Here is a 20,093-nt window from a genome sequence, read left to right as displayed (position 1 = left end):
CTAAGTATTTCAGTTTCTCTTAAATTACATTTCGTTTCATATTGCATGTCCCTTCAAATAAATATTTAACTTGAATGAAGAAGCATGTCCAACACAACTTAATAAGAGGAAGTGGACAAGCCCGGCTCCTAACAGGACAGCCTACGTGTCATGTACTGACAGGGACTGTTCTGGGCTGGTATAACTTTAGAAGTCCGCAGGTTCAGGTTGTGAAACGGATATAACGTGCCATTGAAACGTACGTGGGCGGTTGTCATTAAACTTTGAAGTAAAACCCTAAAGCCTGGTATACAAATATGTCTCTCTTTGATTTGATGGGTTACCTCATTTGATTGTGTGCTTCTTAAGTTAATTAAGGATGTTCTGCTAATATTTCCCCCTGTGATGATGCATGTGTCCTTTGGCAGACGCAGTCCGATCAATTCGTTTTCCGTGTGGATTGCTGTGTGTCAGTTTTACTGCTGCTCTGTGTCTGTGATCCTTCACTGACATTGTGGCACTCCGCTTCTCACTTTATCAGATCATTTAACAGAGCTGTATCAAGCTTTATCATGTTACTAGAAAATGCAGAGGCAAGTTGTACAGTGTTATACACCTGTTTGCTGGCATGTAGAATATTTTTTTACTGGCTGTTGAAAACTGGCCATGAAATACTTCTTTAGCAATTATTGACCTTTAAATAGAAAACCACTGCATGTTTCATGCAGCCTGTAATCCCGCAATTGGCCTTATCTTATTCATGGCCATGCACCACCCTAGTTGAAGCTGAAAGTTGAGGTAGCGGGCTTTGGAGCAGTAGAAGGATGTGGTTGACTAGAAGATTTAATAATTAGTGATAGCTGACTGGACCACCTAGCACGCAGAACTCTTCTCCTGAGTCTGATTTAAATCAGGATTCCGTATACAGGCTGAATTAAAGTAGTGGCAGTTTTGAAGGGTATGATGTGCCTTTGTATATTTGATACTGTGGTGTTGAGACAGTTAGTCAATCTGAGTTCAGCTCTTAGACCCTGATCATTTATTGGAAGTACAACAGTGTATCATCAAACTGAATGTTTATGTCCAGGGTCCATCTGTTCCAATTTAACTGAAAAGGGCATTGCAAATTGTGCAGATGTTCTAATAAGCAAGTCCTTTAACTGTGGAAACAGCCCAGTGGAAATTCCTGTATTCTTCCTGTGTTTCCAAAGTGTTTGTTTCTGTGATGAGGTAATGTCTTCTGCGAGCAGTTGATAAAGAACAATGGGCCTTGGCTTCTAACTGGTGACTCCTTCGGATCCTTATCGGGTGTCAGACAAAGTCGAAAACTTAATGTCGGAGGGGCGGGGGGTATAATCTTCGGCTCCCGACCAAATGCTTTGGCACGCATTGTGCGTGTGGCACGAACATTCTACACCCCTGAGGGAGACTAATCTCTTGTCCTGTACCTTTGTTTTAATTTATCCATAAATGTCTAGATATCATTTTACATCATCATTTTACCTACGATAACGTTTGATGCAGATTCTTAGTCAAAGAAATCTCAGCGTTCTGGATGTTTTAAGACCCTAGTTTATACTAGAAAGCAAATGAAACTGACAGTTTTTTTTTTTTTTTTGTACAAATCCAGCCCAGCGTTTGTCTAGTGAAAGAAATGAAAGATCTGTGACATGGCTTCTCTGCCTTTTTATTCGTGCTCCCTCGCAGCCGAGTTCAATTTCTATTTCTTTTGTTCATTTTCACATAAAAAAAAGCAAAAACTGTAAATGGGTTATTAAAATACTACAGAATGGAAAAAGTATGCAATTTTTTGCAGTGCTGCAGACCATATGTTCTGTGAAGCTCATATCTCAAAATGAATACTGAAAAGATTGTAGAATACAAATGTCCAGGATATTGTAATTCCAGTGATTTTTAACAGGGGGCGCACTTTGTCTGTTTTTGTTCAATCACCCTGTGGCTTTTCAACGTGCAAAAAAATCATTCCAGTACAGTATTCCATCTTCAATATTTGTTAATGTTCGTACTTTCTAATGCTGCTTTGCACAATCTACACCAAGATGTAGAATATGAAAGTACCTTGTGCTGCTGTTCGACCCTCGACCATTCAAAATATAGAAATTGCACAAGAGTTGTGACAAGTTCAAAAGCTTTGAAAACTTGGAAAGAGGATCATTATTGGGAGCTCTGGGAGTTCCAAGTGAAGTGGAAGGACATCAGTACACTGTTCTGTTCTACGTGTGTCTGTTGGGTTTATCTCTGATTCAGTACACTTGGAAGGATCTTGTTTTTCTTTCAAGGACGTGTGGCTCTATTTGTAGAAGTACATCTTTAACACAATTAAAGACAGCTTTTAAATAAGCTCATCTGGGTAATTTTAATCATTTCAAGGTTTTTATAATAGCTGTCCATGTTACAATAATATAGAACAACACCAGTGCAAAATGAGAAGTTGGCATTAAAGAGAGCCACCATGAGGCAGTGAGCCGGCCGTCTACCAAGGAGTTGAAGCTTTGTGAATAGGAGCTTACTGTACAGTACACGTCTGCATGCTCTTCATTCTCTCTGCTCTGCGCCAATGCAGTCTAGGCTGCATACAGCATATTTGAAAAGTATATAGAGGATGGCTAAATCATGTTTTCGGAACCTAATTGAAGCCATACTCTTGCGTGCTACCCTAGGTTCTTGTGGGAGGCAGGGTAGGGCTGGCCTAGATAAACAATTCTACTTTAGAATTTCCTATTGAGTGATATTTAAGGGACTATACCTTGCAGTGAGAGGACGTTCTGTTAAAGGAACATTGAGCATCACATTACTTCTATTAGCCAGTGTAAGCCCTGGAAAAGCAACAGGGTTGTCCTCATATTTAAGTGGATTCTTTGTATTTCTTTCGGAGTGATATTTTGCAACCAAGCCTACATGTAACTATCTGTTTTGAAAGGGGCACAGTCCCTTTAAGACAGCGCTGTCATGTGAACATGCTCTTCAGTACAGCTGCTGGTGTGAATTAAGAACATCTACAACTAGTTTGGAGGCTCTGCAAGATTAATAAAATCCAATTTAAAACAGTTTTACCAAGTGACCCTGTCTGGTTTTATCGGCCACTGAATCTCATTCATTTGAAGTTGTTGTTGTTTGAAAAACACAAAACTATTGGGATACTTTAAAGTCCTAGGGCTTGGTTTTGTGTTTATTCTCATATCAGTAGTGCCTGGAAGTTCAAACCTTTCACACAAACACAATTTTAGCTGTTGTGAACAAGATAAATCAATCTCTTCCTATGCTGTAGGTATATTTGACCTACAAGACAGGTTGTGCTAAGGTTCCAGGAAGCAGCTTTAATCTGTCATGTTGCCTAATGTTAAGATGTAAGAGAATGTAGTTTGAAGCCTTAGTTCTCACCTCTCTACTGGATACAGTACAATATGCTATGCATGTATAATGTTAGTTATTTAGTTATACTGGAGCCATACCAAAAGAATGTTACTGATTTCTTTCACATTTTTAGTATTTTAATCATTTTGTTGAATTAACTTGTGCATTTAATCGAGGCGGGCATGCTTTAACGTGAGGGGAATTGGAATTGCTTAGGTTGCATTCCTGTCTGCTCAAGTTAGCCTGGCTGAAATGGATGAGGTAAAATAAACTAAGACCATCCTTGATTACTGCTATCAGCAGGTAGGATTGAAAATAACAGCCAGTTTCATTATTGGTGAATTGACATGATGATTGAGAGAGTTGCAGGAAAGCAGATTGACTGGGGGGTGGCTGGTAGCTGTAGTTTAAGAAGACAGAAATTAATACACCCGTGGAAGTCAGAGCAAAGATTTTTTTTCTGTGTAAATGAGTGTCTGTATCGGCACAGGGAACTCCATATGATATAATGTTCATTGTTAAGGCTACGATTTTGGCACAGTAATTTTTAGTACATTTCACAGGCGAGGTGCAGCAAAAAACAAGAATTCACGGAAAGGTCACCTAATAATGTAGTTTTAGCTACATCAACATACACAAGAGCTTGAAATAGTACACCAAAACCAATAATATAAAGACTGTTACTTCTGACTACTGACAAGTTTAAATGTTACTTTAGAGTACAAAACTGTACAGTACGTACTTCAGATTCATCATTTCTGGTCGGAGTCGAGGGACAATATACGGATATACGTCATCTACAGTCTTGCGATGTGCGTCTTTTTTGGAAAGGCGTACAGCCTTAACAGATCATCAGACCTTTCACCTGTCATTGTAAAATACCCAAAATATCCCTCACTGTCACATACCCGCATCTCCCTTATTGATGTATGAAATTCTCCCTTTCGGGTTCTCTGTTGGTTGAGAGTGGACGGATGTACCAACCAGTGCCAGCGGTAGAACATGCACGTTATTTTAAGATGGCTGTGAACAAGACAGTAATCAGTCAAGTAACAATATATCCAAACATTTTAATAAATCAGTTGAAACATATTAATAGCTTCAAATTAGTCACAAAAATGTATTAATCATAGGCATCAAGCTGATTTTATGTTATCAAGTACAAAAGCTAGTATGAAAACGTATCTATAAAAAAATCACTATGCTGGAGCTGGGATTTGAACCGGAGACCTCCTGGTTATAAGCCCATTTTCTTTAACCACACAGCCTCCTAGTCACTGCTTTTCATAATTAAGTTGTCAGTTTTATTAATGGTTGGTTTTGTAGAGTGGGCCTTGTGCTGATTTTTTAATTGTTTTGGTTTTAAGGTTTCCTGCAGAGTAGACATGTCTATTTTTACTTTAAGTATATGCTTTTAGAACTGAAACTACCTCGGACACAGTATGTGCAAGTATGCTTTTTCTCAGAAGGAAATACTATGACACAGGATCCCAGAGTATTTGAGATGTAGAGCAATTCTTTTACTTTTCCTAAAGCTTTTGAAGGAGACAAGTTAATGCCTGTATGTGAATGCATGTCCTATAAACCAGTGGTTCTCAACCCTTGGGTCCAGACCCAAATTATGGTCTCAGCACGTTGTAAAAGGGTCGCAAGCCAAAGTTTGGAAAAAAAATCAAATTAAATTTCCGTGGGTGTTTCCATTTAGAAATGAGCTCCACGCACTTTACTTGCAATTTACTGGCCACAGTGGACGCTATGGGAAATAAAACATATGTGACCTATTATTGTAATGTGGGAAAGTTGCGATGTGAACATATGCAGTTAAAACCCCAGTTTGTAAAATTAGAAAACCAAATGCAATACAACCGTTTAAAAATAAATCTTAAGACTGTGATTTATAGGGTACAGTTGTGTCATTTTATGTTGCCAGTAGCTTTGCTTGATGTGAGTTAGTAAATTAATCTTCGCTCAAAGTACATATTTATGAAACTTCACAAAAGAAAACTTTTTTTTTTTTCCCCGAATCTACGCTTTAGTACATTTATGTTCAAAAATTTCGTAGAGGTGTTTATTTTGGCCGTGAAAGTGTGCACTTTCCCCAGTATAGCAAGAACTTGCTCTTTCTGACGGCGGAGGAGATCCGCGGCAATGAAACAAGGGGAAAAAAAAGATGAGCTCCAGGGTGAAGCTGACCCAAAGTGAAAAGGATCAGATTTCCAAGCCCCAATTCTGACCTTCTGAAAATAGTGAGTGGTAAAGTATGAAACAGGCCATACATCCCTGATTCACGTACTGGGATATTTCGTTAATTAAATTTACAGCTCTCCAGGCGTTGGGGGAATGTTGAGAGCAATGTTAACAGTAGTTAACTGATCACCGCTATTTCAGCTTGTATAGCATAGTAGCTAGCAAAAATTGACAAATTCTTAACATCCAATGTTAGTCATGCTTCTACATCGAGCAGTACCAGCTCGTATAGTTCATCCCAAGAACCCGGCAGAAAGTATAAAAGGACATACGACCCAGGTTTTCTTATGTATGGATTTACCTACTCTGATCGGCATGGTCTGCACAGGCCGCTGTGTGTTGTGTGCAGCGAACTGCTAGCTAACGAAAGCATGAAGCCTTCCAAATTACAGAGACATTAAGAAACAAAACACGCCAGCCTCTGGACTTTTTTAAACATAAGAGCCAAAATCCTGAGTCTTCCCAAAAAAACCTTTGAGCGTGTGTACAGTACAGGAGCAGGCGCTCTGTACCTCCTATCTAGTTGCACATCGAATTGCTAAGTGCAAGAAAGCACATACTGTTGCAGAAGAACTAATTTTACCCTGTGCAGTAGATATGTGCACCAAACTGATGGGCGAGTCAGTCGCTACGAAACTGAAGACAATTCCCCTGTCTAATGATACAGTTTGTCAGAGGATCTGTGACATGTCCAACGACGTTAAGCAACAGACGACCGAGAGCCTCTCGCTTAGTGGCTGTTTCGCTTTACAATTGGACAAATCCACCAACATGGCTAACCATGCGATTTTGCTTGTTTACGTGAGACATTTGTGGGTTTGTGACATTCAAGAGCAGTTTTTGTTTAATGCTGATTTACCCACATCCACAACTGCAGCAGAGATTTTTAACGCATTGGACACATACTTAAATTCAGTTGGACTGAGCTGGTCAAAGTGTGTTGGCATGACAACGGACGGGGCAGCCTCGATGGCAGGTAAACATGCAGGGGTTGTGAAAAGAATATTGGAGTTGATGGCCCCAAATGCATCGTGAAACCACTGTTTTTTACATAGAGATGCGTTAGCAGCTAAAGATATGGTACCCGAAACACTGTGAGAGGTGGTGAAAGTTGTTAATTACATCAAGAATAGTGCCAAGAATTTAAGGTGCTTTCAGGCTTTTTGTCATGAGATGGGCAGTGAGAAAGTACAGCTACTGTATCATGCGGAGATCCGCTGGCTCTCCAGCGGCGTTTCTCAAGGAACAGCAATCACACTTAGCAGAACATTTTAACGATGAAATGTGGATTGCTCATGTTATTTACCTTGCTGACATTTTTGACCACCTGAATACATTGAATGTGTCATTACAAGGGAGGGGGCATAACTGATTTGAGCAAATTGACAAAATCGGTGCCTTCAAAAAAAAGTTGACTCTGTGGATCAAGCATGTGTCCACGGGCAGGCTGGACATGTTACCCAATGTGTGTTGTGAGGTGCAAAATTTGACGGATTCAGACTGCTCACTGCTGGGGGGAAAAAAAAAAAGCATTTAAGGAAATTGCATGAATGGTTTAGTGATTACTTCCCAGAAGTGAACGTGCAGGCCCAAGAGTGGATAAGGGATCCGTTCTGAGTCAATGTGAAAACAATGGATTTACCATCTGAAGAAGAAACTTGACTGGTTGAATTATGATGCGATCGTGGTCTTCAGAGGAAATTCTCTGAGTTGAGTCTTCCTCAGTTTTGGTGCAGTGCTGCAAGCGAGTATACTGCTCTTGCTGACTGTGCGATCACAGTGCTTTTGCACTTCATTACTACATAGCTATGTGAGACTGGCTTCTCTGCTTTAACCCAGCTAAAGAACAAAAGCAGAAACAAACTGGACGTTGAGCATGACCTCCAGATTACACTGTCCTCAATAACCCCAGACACTTATAAAAAGGAGGCAACACCATGTTTCTCATTAGGAAGAATTGGACCATAAAGTGTAAGTAAGCTATCCTATTTTATCATTATCAATCTGTAGGCCCATTTTGTTTTTTCTACATTTTAAAACAGACTGGAGAGCTTTATTAACATCACAAACAATCAAGTAGTAGACATGATGTCGTATTTGAGAGAGAGGCTGGCTGGTTTTTATTATTACTACTGTATATTGGGTTGCCACTGAGCTGGCATGTTAAATGGGTCCTGGTGCAAAAAAAGGTTGAGAACCACTGCTATAAACTGAAGCTTTTTATTTGAATCCCGTATTTATCTTCTTACATGGTAAACTTGTTAGTCCCAATGAAACGGTGAGCTACGCGAAAGTCTGTCAACCCTTTCGCTGTCTTACTGTAGAACTAGCAACCTCTAAACTGGGTGACCCAGATCTTTTAAGGCTGAAGTTGGCAGAGCAGCACAAGGTCATGGGGAGCTCGGTGCGCCCCAGTTTGTTCCAGTGGCCACTTTCATTTGGGTTCTCAGAGTTTAATAGGGGTGTAGTGATGCATTGTGCATCGATGAATTGTGATGCTTTTTTTGTGATGCATTGTAAAAAGGTTTGTATCATTTGTATTGCGATACAAGGCTAAAAGCACAACATAGCTCATAGTAGTTTACATTGGTTCTTGAATGAAGAATAAGTGTGTTTATGTCATTTAAGTTTGGTCTTTTACAAAATAGTCCTTCAGTAAATTATCATTTGATCTTCTTGTGCATTGTACAATTAGCCCATCATGACCATCACATGTATCATGAGACAGATCATATCGCAAGCGGCGTATCGTGACATTAGTGCATCATTACACCACTAGCTTTTGATAATAAAGTATAATCTGATTGGGGAGAACATTTTTCCACCCCTCCCATTTTCTCCTTTGACTCCCTGTACCGTAGAACATTGACATTTAAGAGTGCTTCTTTTGGAGTGTTTGTAGCTGGCTCTTAACAGAGTAACAACATTGATAAAAATGCTGGTGATCATTTCCAGATGTTGCTAAAGATTTTTCTTAACACAAGTCCTGTGAACCTCTACAGTATGAAGATGTCACTCTTTTTGGCTTCTCATTAGCCTCTGAGTATTGCTTCTAGAATAACCAGTTTAATGCAAGGACGCACTTTGAAACCCTGTCTGTCTCAGTGTTTAAACATGAGCAGTGCAATGGAATCCAATATTCCTGTGAGTGCTGATTACTTCAGTCAATACAGTATGTCACACTGGGCTACAGCCTTTATTAAAGGGATCCTTTCCAGTCCTCCTTGAAACTGTGCTGCTCTCCTTATTTAATTGGAACTGTATTTAACCAATTAACATGATCTCATTTGCCTTTTTTATTTATTTATTTTTATTTAAATTTAGTCATCAGCAATGGTTTCTACCCCGGTTTTCTCCCCAATTTTGGAATGCCCAATTATTATTTATCCCAGTTCACCGCTGCAACCCCCTGGTGACTCAGGGAAACGGGTTCTGAAACACGCGTCCTCAAACACTTTTCTGCCATTTTTCACGCTGCGGATCCACAGCGAAGCCATCAGACCTATAGTGCCGGAGGACAACACAGATCTGAATGGCTCTACTGCAGACCACTGCAGGGGTCGCTGGTGCGCGGTGAACCGTGGATTTCCCCGCTGACCGACGCGCTCCCTACCCAGGCGACGCTTTGACAATAGTCTTTCAGAATTGGACATTTGAGCCCTATGTTTCAAACAGAAGTGCACAGCAGGAAAGATCAATGGATGTATTGTGTTCGCTTTAATTACTTTCATTTATACTGCTGTGTCAGTCAGGTCACATCTGAAAATTAGATTTTCAAGGTGTTTGTTTATTACCTGGTTAATAAATACAGATAGGGCTGTGTTCTGTATGTGTCTCCCTGCACAGTCAGTGGCTATGTTAGGGTTAGGGCTGTGTTCTGTGTGTGTCTCCCTGCACAGTCAGTGGCTGTGTTAGGGTTAGGGCTGTGTTCTGTGTGTGTCTCCTAGCACAGTCAGTGGCTGTGTTAGGGTTAGGGCTGTTGTCTGTGTGTGTCTCCCTGCACAGTCACTGATCTGTACCTGCCTGTTTCTTTGCAGATGAGCTTCGCCGTGCGAACCTGGAGCCTGGGGACAGGGAGCAGGTGATCCAGCACTTGCACAAGGAGCTGGTGGAAGCACAGGAGCTAGCCAAGAGCGGCAAACACAAGTGTTTAGAACTGCAAGGTGAGTGCTCTCCTTTAAGAGTTACTCTGCATACACTGTTCCTGCTTTGACTGTTTGAGAGACCTGAACGCTTGCTGATTTTACTTGCTGCTCCTCCCCCTCTTTCCAATTCAAACCGTTAATGGGTGGTATGCATGTCTTAGTTTAGTGTAATTGTCATGTTTTTGTTTGTGTGTTTATCATCAACGAATTCTACCAGTACTGAGTAACACAATTTATAGCTGTTTTACACAAAGGTGTGAAAGGTACTTCCCTCATGTAAAAGCAGCCTGGCTTCTCCTAGTCTAGTCCAGTGGGCAAGTTTTCCGGGCTGTACGTGTTTCTGGCCTTCATTACCTGACAAATCAGCCCCTTGTTGCCAACAAGAATCACAAACTGCATTCAAAAGCACTTCTAAACACATACATTTAAGAATTCCTCAGTACAAATAAAATGTAACCAAACATCATTTTGACTTGCTTGCATCCCGAAATTGAGTTTTTATAAATGTCTTGGCTGAGCACACCTCGGGCAGTGAAGGGTTATCTCTATTCTCCTAATTCAGCTCAGAGGTAGTTCCTTTTGTGCATGTTGAAGCGTTTTCCGAGGTATATGTGTGTGTGAGCTGAACCCACCCTGTCCTGGTTCTGCGGTCCTATGTGAGGGTGCAGTGTGACATCAGGGGACCCTGTCAGCTCCAATCAAACTCATCTCCCTGTGCTTTGATTCAGCGCTGCTTGAAGAGGAGAGACGAGTGAGCAAGCAGCAGACTGAGGACTCCACCAAGCAGGTCCAACTCCTGCAAGGTAGGTCTGTCACTCAGTGTGTTTGTTACTAAGCACACCAAAGCACAAAGCAAATGTTTAGATTGTTATCAGGATTTATCCTTCATGGTTTGACAGAGGGAAATTAAAATTTGTATTTACAGAAGCTTTATATTTTTGACAATCAGAATATAATTAATACCTTCAGTGAATCTAAGAAAAAGATTAATTCTGCAACGAATTCTTTGAACAAATTTGATTATGTTCAAATGTTGCATTGTCAGTGAATCTTTTGTATTGCAAACAGAATAGTAAATATGGGGAATTGTGCTGGACTGAATACTCGAACTCCAGTATATGGTCACACTGCTGTTTTAAGAATCCATTTATAAAACAGACAAATTGTTTATTAAAGATTTAGATGTTTGTTAACAAGGAATGTATTGCAGTTTAATTGCACAGTACTAGTGTAAGGTTTTTTATAACTAAATGCCTTAGTTTTTGCTATAGGAAGTTATAACCCAATTATGAATGTATTCTTTTATTTATATTTATAATGGATCCTTGAACTAAAAAGCATTGCCAGTGTATTTCAGTAGCTAGTAGTAGTGTAACCAGCAGTTTATGATGCACAGATTTGAACAGTGAGACTAATCTGGCACCGCTCCCCTTCTCCCCCCCCCCCCCCCCCCCCCCCCCCCAGCTGCACAAGCTGCAGGCAGACGTGGCCACTCTGCGGGAGGAGAAGGAGGATGACATCAGCAGCGCTCGTGAAGAGCTGTCCCGGGCCCAGGAGGAGGTGAGAGTGATGAGGAGAGCCATGGAGGCAGCCACCTCGGAGCGCGAGCGGGAGATCGCAGCTTTGCAGGAGGACCTAAGCACGGTGCGGGAGGAGCTGGAAAAGTGGCGCGCGGCTGCCTCCCAGTATGAGGCTGAGATAACCAGCCTGCAGGCCAGCTTTCAGCAGCAGAGTCAGCACAGGGAGAAGGCTGCCGAGCTGCAAGGTAAACGCACTTGTTATAGGGCGGCCCTTTGTACCGCTGAACAGGTTATAAGGCGGTGTGGTTGTGGCTTCCATTTGCCCCATGATGCCATTACACCAGCACTTGTATATACAGCCTGGTAATTACCAGTACGGGTGACCAAAGGAAAGTATTTCCCCACTCAACACAAATGTTTTCCTTCACAATTCAAAAACCTTACAGGCGTTAACGTCCCTGTGTCTAGTGTTTTAACTTCACTGTTTCTATAGTAAAAATCTTACCAGTTTAGCAGGGAAGTAATTTCACTTACAGTACAGTAGGTTGTAATAACATGTTTGTTTTTTGTATGGGTAGTTAGCCAAACGCTTATGAACCTTTTTCATCCTGGATTTCTGTGTAACATGCTGCATGCAAGTCCATTTGTGTTTCAGACTGGAATCAAGTATAGCAAGAGACTCAATCTTAAAGGGCAACCAGGACAGAGCAGTTGTAATTGGCATAATATTAAAATAATCTTGAAGCAAATCACTTAGAACTATTTAAAAACCTCTTACCAAATTCTTACACTGTTTCAATTCATTTTGCACAAAAAGGAAAGAATGTCAGTCCGAGTTCTCTGCAGAAAGCGTAGGGTGGAATTAAGGACTGGGACTTTCACCAAACAGTCAGAACAATGAAATGCTGCTTTGTTTCAGATGAGCTTGAGAGGCTCCAGAAGGAGTGTGTGACTCTTCAGGGTGAGTGTGCCTCCCTTCAGAAGGAGAAGGTCCCCCTCGTGGTGAAGCTGCAGAGCCTGGAGAAGGAGCTCGACAGGCAAGTCCCTCTGCGTTCACATTGTGTCCAGCATGCAGCCTCTAATGACATCTTATACAGCACTTCATTGTGATGCACTTAGATTTCATTCATAGTAAACACCGTGTATTATGTTAACATGATATCTGGTTCTACACTAGGTTAAAGAAAGTTCTCAGTTTACATGCCTTATTCTAAGGAAATCTGTTACACTTGCACTTCCTGGGTCATTTCACCTCATTCAGTCAGTAGGAGAATCAGTTTGTTTGGTTATTGACAGGAAAGATGCCATTGAAGGGGTGGGGACAATTTCACCATCCAGATGACAAGGCAAGTGCAAGACTAGCTGAAAGCACGGCTTACATACAGACATTTCTTTAACCGAGAGTAGTACCGGATATCATGGTTTCAAATAAAAATATGTGTTTACTAATAAGGTGTTTTTCTTAAAAATGTGTAATTTTAGACCTGTATAACACAAGCCATTGGCTCTACTAGGGTATTTTAAATAGCAGGAATTCGTCAGAGATGGACACTTCTTTTGGGAGTTACTTCATAGAGTACAATAAAGGATGCATTCAGTTCACAGCAGAGGAAAGACACCCCATTTTAAAAGCTGTATTTGTGAAGGGGGAGATACCAACCTCAATACTGCTTTATAAAGGAGAATGTGCTACATGCTGCTGTTTTTATGGCTCTCTTTCCAATGAGTCAAAACTGTTAACTGCAAAGTTCCTGCAGTAACTAGAGTACTTTGTCACAAAACAACCTGATATTTGGCAGAAAGTTTGACAGACGTGAGGTCCAGAACCCTGTTGACCAGCAGCTGCATCTGGGTCTCGCTGGTCCCTCTGCAACCAGCTCTTCCTGGAGTTGACGTCTCATGATTAATGACCCTGCTCTGCTGTAAAGCTCTGGCAAGATGCCGCCTTGTGAACAATGCAGTTCCCATAATCAGATATTTTCTTAGCTCATTGTTCTAGGATTGATTGGGTCTTAAAACATTGTGGTCTGTGTTGAAATGCTGTGCAGTGGCAACCTGCAGTGAACTTGACATGTTCCTGAAGAATGGCTTTCTTAATGTGTGTGTGATCTTATCACGTTTCCTTTTGTACAGACACTCTTACTTCATTTTCAAGGAATGCATTGGTTCAGTACAACACAAGTCCTGCTAATGTTTTACAAAAAACACTTCACTGTCTGGGTTTTTTTTTTAGCTGTAGATGTCCATGTGCTAGTTTCTTGAGGAAATTGTACGTATTGATTGTGTTTTTATGTTCATTGCACTTTAATCCCTGTGAATCTGGGCGGTTGAGAAGGTAAAACAGCTGACACTGCACTGCTTTCACTGGTTACATCTCCCATTGTGAATACAGTGCAGCTGGAATGATTGCTACAATAACTATTGATGGAGCCATTCTGCTTTGGCATACACAATATATTGAACCTAGTCCTATCTACAAACCTCATAGCATGCCTCGGAGGCTTTGAAATAAATGATAACCTTCCCTTTTTGTGACATTAAATATTAGTGTGTGCTTCAGAACAATGAAGATTAACATTCAGAATTAATGCATCCATAAAATGTATGCTTCTGGATGATATTTTAGTTACATTTATACAGTTTTTTCAGCTGTACAAATACAGTGCAAAGACCATGACGCTGGTTTTATTACAATAAGCAATAGTTTGATTCTGCTTTGCAAGTCAATCAGGAGGGTTTTATTTGCATAAAGCAGCTTGCCGAAGCAGTCTTGTGTGTTTTAGTCCTTTTGGTTTTGAACATTTGCTTTGGTACAGCTCTCGCCAGCACAGTGTGGAGCTGACCAGTACCCTGAGTGTGCTGGAGAAGACTCGCAGAGACCTGGAGAGCGAGGCGGGAGTCTTGAAGGAGAAGCACCAGCAGGATGCCAGTGGTCTCAAGGCTCAGCTTGCAGAGGCCAGCAACCGGACCAAGGGCCTGCAGAAAGAGGTATCCACTTCTTAAGCCTTCCATTCACTAAACACCAATCAAACATTGCATGAAGCTGCTCATTGTTAATATTAAAGAAACAGTTTGTTTTTTAAATATTAGAAAGGGGAGCACATTTCGCCCCAGAGACTGAACTGTTTGTCAAAAACATGGGCTCAAATACTAGAGATCAAACTGTTTTACACCACCTGGAGTATCATTAGATGTATCATTCTGAACTGTTTCATTAATAAATAACCAATTTCTCAGTGCTCTTTTGAAACATTACATCTACTTCTCAAACACACAATTTTAGTCTCTCATTTACAACCAAGGGCCTCCTGAACAAAATCAAGCAGCAAAGCACCATTTCTTTCCCTCCCTGTAACTTGGATGAAATGAAACATTTAAATAGGAGTTGAGTAATCTCCATTGGGGCTTATATGTAATCGTCTTGATTTTGAAGGATGCTTTGTCTTGTAAATGTAATGAACAGGAGGTTTTACTGAAGGACCCTCCTGAAAGCAGGTATCCACACCCCACCGTTTTGAAGGACACTTGTGTAATGAAGATTCTCTTGTTGATTTCCTAGTTTGAAGAGACTCGGGCTCTGCTCTCAGACCTGAAGGAGAGGTATGAGAGAACAGAGCAGGAGAAACAGGCCATCACAGACGAGCTCCAGCAATGCAAAGTGAATCTGAAGCTGCTGCAGGAGAAAGGAAACCATGTGAGTGTCTCGATTCCTCGTCTCTGTGAGGCTGTAACACAGCAATGATTCTGTCACTTGTAGTAGGGTTATATATTGCAACTCATTCTCCACTTCTGGAGTGTCAGAATGACTTAATCGTGCCATTGGATGTTGTTGAAGATCTGGTTTAAATGTACAAGATTCACTTGTTCATAATTCATGCAACAGTTACCTTCAAATGTAAAATCTGTGTCCTTGTTGTTCAGTCCGTGTTTGCTAATGAATAAGGAATATGCACCTTCAACCAGTTTACACTGCACACATGGCAATGCTGTGGAGCTATTGCAGGATTTTTTGTAACTGTTCTTTTTAACCATATTCATTTCAGTGGATATTCTGCATCTTTGGATTCCTTCAGTGCTTTAATCATCATAACTGGGACATCCCAGGACATCTCTCCTCCTTTTTCCTGTCAGTGCTTTTATTCCTGTACTTCTCCTTTCCACCAATGATTGATGTTAATGTTTTTAAAAGTAACCCCCCTCCTATCCTGTAGAGTACAGCTCTCCTCTGCAGTGGTCAATGGTCTTTATACAGGGATGAGAATCCTAGTTGCTTGAGTCAGCATTGTTTAGGCTCTTTACTGTCCGGCTCCATTGCTTCACTTCTCCACAGCACCATGAGGGCTGATCTGCAAGCAGCTGGTCTGTGCAGCACTTCACTGCTAGGAGAGCTAGACTGGCACAAGCATGGAACACACAGAGCTAGAATAAGATTTACATTCATTTTCACACGTGCAAGTGAAACTAAGTGCGACTCACACTTTATATTGAGGTTAATTATTACTAAACAGTCTTTTATTGAAAATGAGAATGTGTGAGGATATTGAAGGAGTTAAACAAAAACAAAGTCCCACTGTCAGTGAGATATGAAATGTATTGTTTTTTTTTAAAAATTAATGATTTTGTGTTTTGCTTTAAAAAAAAAAAAAAAAAACCCTCTTCATACTTTTGTCCTTCTAAATTGTGCCCCCCCCTGCTCAAATTGATTATTTACTATCCCTTCCCTCCTTTTTTAGCCCTCCATATTGCAACCTGTCCAAGCCATTTTCATCGGCCTTGTCCTGGCCTTCCTGTATTGGTGTTTCGGCCCCTTGCGGTAGAAAGGTACACAGAGCTACTGTTGAGTCAATGTCTGTGTGTCTGTCACCTCTGTGTGTCATTCTCCTCTCAAGAGCAGTGCATGACAAAAGCAAGTCAACTACTTGCATATGGACCTTGGCCTGGTGGGTAGCTGCACTGGGCACAACTTTATACAAACTTCTACTAATCATCTAACAGTCATCTGTCTGGCTTCGGGTAGGACCTTGCTATTGCATCACATTCATCCTGGCTTCTTCAGGGCTTTCACACAGTAATGATGGAGTATGCACAGCATCGTTCTGGGGATTAGTCAAGGGACAATTGCTTTTATTCAGAATATGCAGTGTTTGTTTGTTCAAATAAGACCCTATACATCTAAAATGCAAGCTGCTGTTTTTTATTGTTAGGGATGCAGTGCTCCCTGGATTGTTTCGATAAGACCTCACCTGCAGTTGAGTGACTGTGACCTAATGAAAAGGAAGTGATCAGGAACGACGAGCAACTCAATCTTGCTCCAGATTCAATCTTTTAATATATATATATATATATATATATATATATATATATATATATATATATATATATATATATATTATAAAGTGAAATAAGAGTTTAGAACCAAAGGTCGGGGGGAGTGATAGTGGTAATACTAATAAGACGACAGATCCTGCATTTTAAAACTTTGGTTATAATGTAACCCCTTTAATTCATACTGTAGAGCAGGGATGGGCAGCTCTTCCCGAGCAGGAATTCACCTCCTTCCAGACCCAAATCCGTTCATAACCTCGCGATACCTGTTTAACCTGGTACACATCCCTCCTGTAGAGCAAGTTTGTTTTCCCAGCCCCAGGTTTGCTCATTGTAAAAGCAGACAGCCGGCTTTCCCTGTGTGTGTGTAGCCCGTGCCGCCTACTGGAAGCTGTCTGTAACCTGGTTTGTAACGCCTCCCCCCTTCCTCCTGCTCTTCTCTTGCAGGGTCGCTGGATGCCCTGGATGCCCGTGGTGGCCGTGCTGGTTGCTGTGACCGTGGTGGTGCTGTACCCTGGCCTGTCGAGGGGCTCTCCCTGAGAGCAGCCTCCCGAGCACACCGTCCTCACCCCCCCATGCTGCTTCCATCGCGACACCCCGGCCGTCACCTTCCTCCAGACCTTTAATCACAGGCACACACACTTGGCTCTGTCAGAGTGCAACAGTAGGGTCTCTCTGCTTTACCTGTATAAAATGTAACTGTACATATATAGGGAATAAAAATTGTGACTTACTACTTCTATTCTAGGTAATACATTATTTGCAGTTTTTTTTTGTTTTTTTTGTTTTTTTTTGTTTTTTTGGTATGTGTATGTTGGGATTCTGCATAATATTGTGGTGGCATAAACTAGCCTTTTTTGGTACCAAACTGTTCTTACAAGTTCAGGTGTGTTTTTACAGCAGGACTTGGTTGCTACATTAGCTAAGGCAATGTGGTCTTCTTGGTTTTTGGTATGCAAGCCAAAATGTCTAATGCAGTACACAGGGCAGAAGGGAGTAAGTTACTAGACACACACTCACCCAGTACATCCCTCAGTGATGTGCCATTCTTACCCTCTCAGTGGCTTGAATGTTTCAGGGGAACAGCTTAGACACTCCTCTACAAGAAAGTACAAATAAAGAACAATATAATTTCTCTTATTTAGTTTTCTGAGAGAATATGAAATAAGAACCCTCTATTAAAATTGTATAGGTGCTTTAGCTAGGGTGTAAAATGATCTGTACATTTTTGTATTGTACCTTCAAAATTAAGACTTCTGTGCAGTTACAAAAAAAAAAAAAAAAAAAAAAAAACACTACATAGCAGTTTGGGGTGTCAGTATTTTTGTTAAAGGGGTCCTCTGCAGTAGCTGGTACAGGGACAGAGAATACTGCAATTCAGCGATGTGCAATCTTCTCACATAACCTCTCCACATCAACTCCCACCTGATTGCTAGGCTGCTTATAAATGCCTGATTGCTAAGTTATGTTTCGAGAAGCAGTGTGACATGCAAGGTCACCACTGTAAAGGAGGTGTTACATCTCACTGGTTTTTTATCCTGTAAAAAGATATTTAAATAAATAAATAAATACAATCCAAACAAAATGTCTCGCCTTCAAGTTAAAACTCCAAGTTCCAGCAGCCTTGTGCAGGACTTGTGCAGTGTTACAGTTTCGCATAGGCTCAGTTCAGTTTCCATTCCAAAGGCATGTCGACATGTTTAATGTGTTTATTGCAGTGCATGTGTGTATATAGTGTTCATCTAACACCTGTTTGCACACTTCTAGCGCTTCCTCATCACACTCATCGCTGTAGTCTTGAATCGGCCGTGGGGGGGTGTGTGTTTGTACATATATTTCCACAGTTTCTGTTATTTGTTGATAGAAAGTAAAGACACACTTAGCTGGAGTGCTGTTGTACCATGAGTAAACAGTGCAGTTTGAAATCACCACCCCTTTGTTTATACCTCAAAAGATAAAGAAAATGTAGTTCACTTTTGCAACTTGGGCATTTTACCCATAAGTCTTTGTTTTTTTTTTTTTTTTTTTTTTTAAATATTACACATAATTTGATGATAGGATTAGAAATGGGATTAACCTTGGGGCATGCTCTTGGCACGCCTAGGTCTTGAAGGGGTTTAGTTTTAATCAGTTACTAAGGACTTTTAATGAGGCTGAGCAACAGAATCTGATTTGGTTCCAGTAACACCACAGTGTAGCTTTGCAGATGTAATGCATGTAAAAAGACTGCATTTAGAGCAGCTGATCAGTTGAACAGCTGTCCTGTAATCTGATCAAATGCAATGCCGGTACCCATTATTATTATTATTATTATTGTTATTTTTTTATTTTTTTTTTAATACAGGCATGCAAATTATCAGCGATTTAAATCCACAACTCCCTCACCTTGCAAGTTGAACATGGTAAAATGTTCTTAACGGGAATAGATTTAGAGTTTTACTGTTTAATAAGTAAATAGAAACTTTAGTGTTTTAAACTAAAAGGATGGGGGGGCGAATGTATACTTTTATAAATTACTATTGTTGGGTGTTTGTTGGTTGATTAATTTGTGAAAAAATGTACACAAGCTGGAATAGCAACAGTGTTCTGTGGTAGTCAGTTCCCTTTGACAAGAATAAAGTACAAACAGCCTCCCAACTGCAGCACAGCTAATTTGCCAGCGGCGCGTCCGAGTACCTTCCTGCACAGAGAGGCGCGTCCGAGTACCTTCCTGCACAGAGAGGCGCGTCCGAGTACCTTCCTGTACAGAGAGGCGCGTCCGAGTACCTTCCTGTACAGAGAGGCGCGTCCGAGTACCTTCCTGTACAGAGAGGCGCGTCCGAGTACCTTCCTGTACAGAGAGGCGCGTCCGAGTACCTTCCTGTACATAATTTGTTTGCAAATATTGTCCTGAGATGCTAAAGTTCAGAATTACATTTTTTTAAGTAAATAATTGTTTAAAATCTATTTTGTAAAGATATGGAAAGTACAATATAATTTCTGGAGTACAGATTAAACTATTTGCACTAACACTTGTGATGTGCATGATTTAATAAAACAAACTTTACTCTCCCTCCATGTGTCTGAATTCATTCTGTAGTGAAAGGAACTAGAGAACGGTACAGGCCACTCCTACGGAACACAACAATAGAAATGGAATGTGCAACAAAATAAAAAGGCTTTTTCAGCAATATTCTTCCATCCTTCATCTTGCTTTTCTACTTCTACATCTATTCTCATTTGAATATTTCATGTGCAGTTAATCAAACAGTGCAATATAAGAAGCTAGGTGAAGCTGTGCCTGTTAGGAAACTTTTTTGTAATAAACACATCTCACATTGGGAGGTGCTCTTACACTTGTGTGTGTGTGTAAGAGCCCCTCCCAGTGTGAGATGTGTTTATTGCAAGAAAGTTTTGCTGCTAACCCAGGGGAGGAACCAGAGTGTATTGCATCCAGGTGCCCCACCCCCCACCCCCTTCCAGGTGATATAGGTGAGAGAGAAGAAGATCCCTGTCCATTTAT

At 40.9% G+C, this 20,093-nt stretch overlaps 1 protein-coding gene and 1 long non-coding RNA gene across 2 annotated transcripts in view; one reads left to right on the top strand and one right to left on the bottom strand.

Moving 5' to 3' along the window:
• Nucleotides 1–18,171, top strand: part of slmapa (sarcolemma associated protein a) — a 97,221-nt gene extending 79,050 nt beyond the window's left edge. The window contains 7 exon segments of the mRNA XM_041225082.1: nucleotides 9,639–9,764; nucleotides 10,475–10,549; nucleotides 11,206–11,511; nucleotides 12,186–12,303; nucleotides 14,083–14,254; nucleotides 14,826–14,960; nucleotides 17,039–18,171. Coding sequence (XP_041081016.1) covers nucleotides 9,639–9,764; nucleotides 10,475–10,549; nucleotides 11,206–11,511; nucleotides 12,186–12,303; nucleotides 14,083–14,254; nucleotides 14,826–14,960; nucleotides 17,039–17,131 — 1,025 coding nt within the window. The 3' untranslated portion in view covers nucleotides 17,132–18,171.
• A 453-nt stretch (nucleotides 18,172–18,624) lies between these two features.
• Nucleotides 18,625–19,836, bottom strand: LOC121298168. The gene is made up of 2 exons (XR_005947263.1): nucleotides 19,448–19,836; nucleotides 18,625–19,417 (listed from the first exon to the last, which is right to left on the bottom strand). It is a non-coding gene; the product is annotated as an uncharacterized LOC121298168 (long non-coding RNA).
• Between the last annotated feature and the right edge of the window lie 257 nt (nucleotides 19,837–20,093).

Source organism: Polyodon spathula, chromosome 23 (assembly GCF_017654505.1).
Source record: "Polyodon spathula isolate WHYD16114869_AA chromosome 23, ASM1765450v1, whole genome shotgun sequence".
NCBI lineage: Eukaryota > Metazoa > Chordata > Actinopteri > Acipenseriformes > Polyodontidae > Polyodon > Polyodon spathula.
The sequence above is the reverse complement of the archived record's forward strand: the minus strand, read 5'-3'. Positions and strand labels throughout refer to the sequence as shown.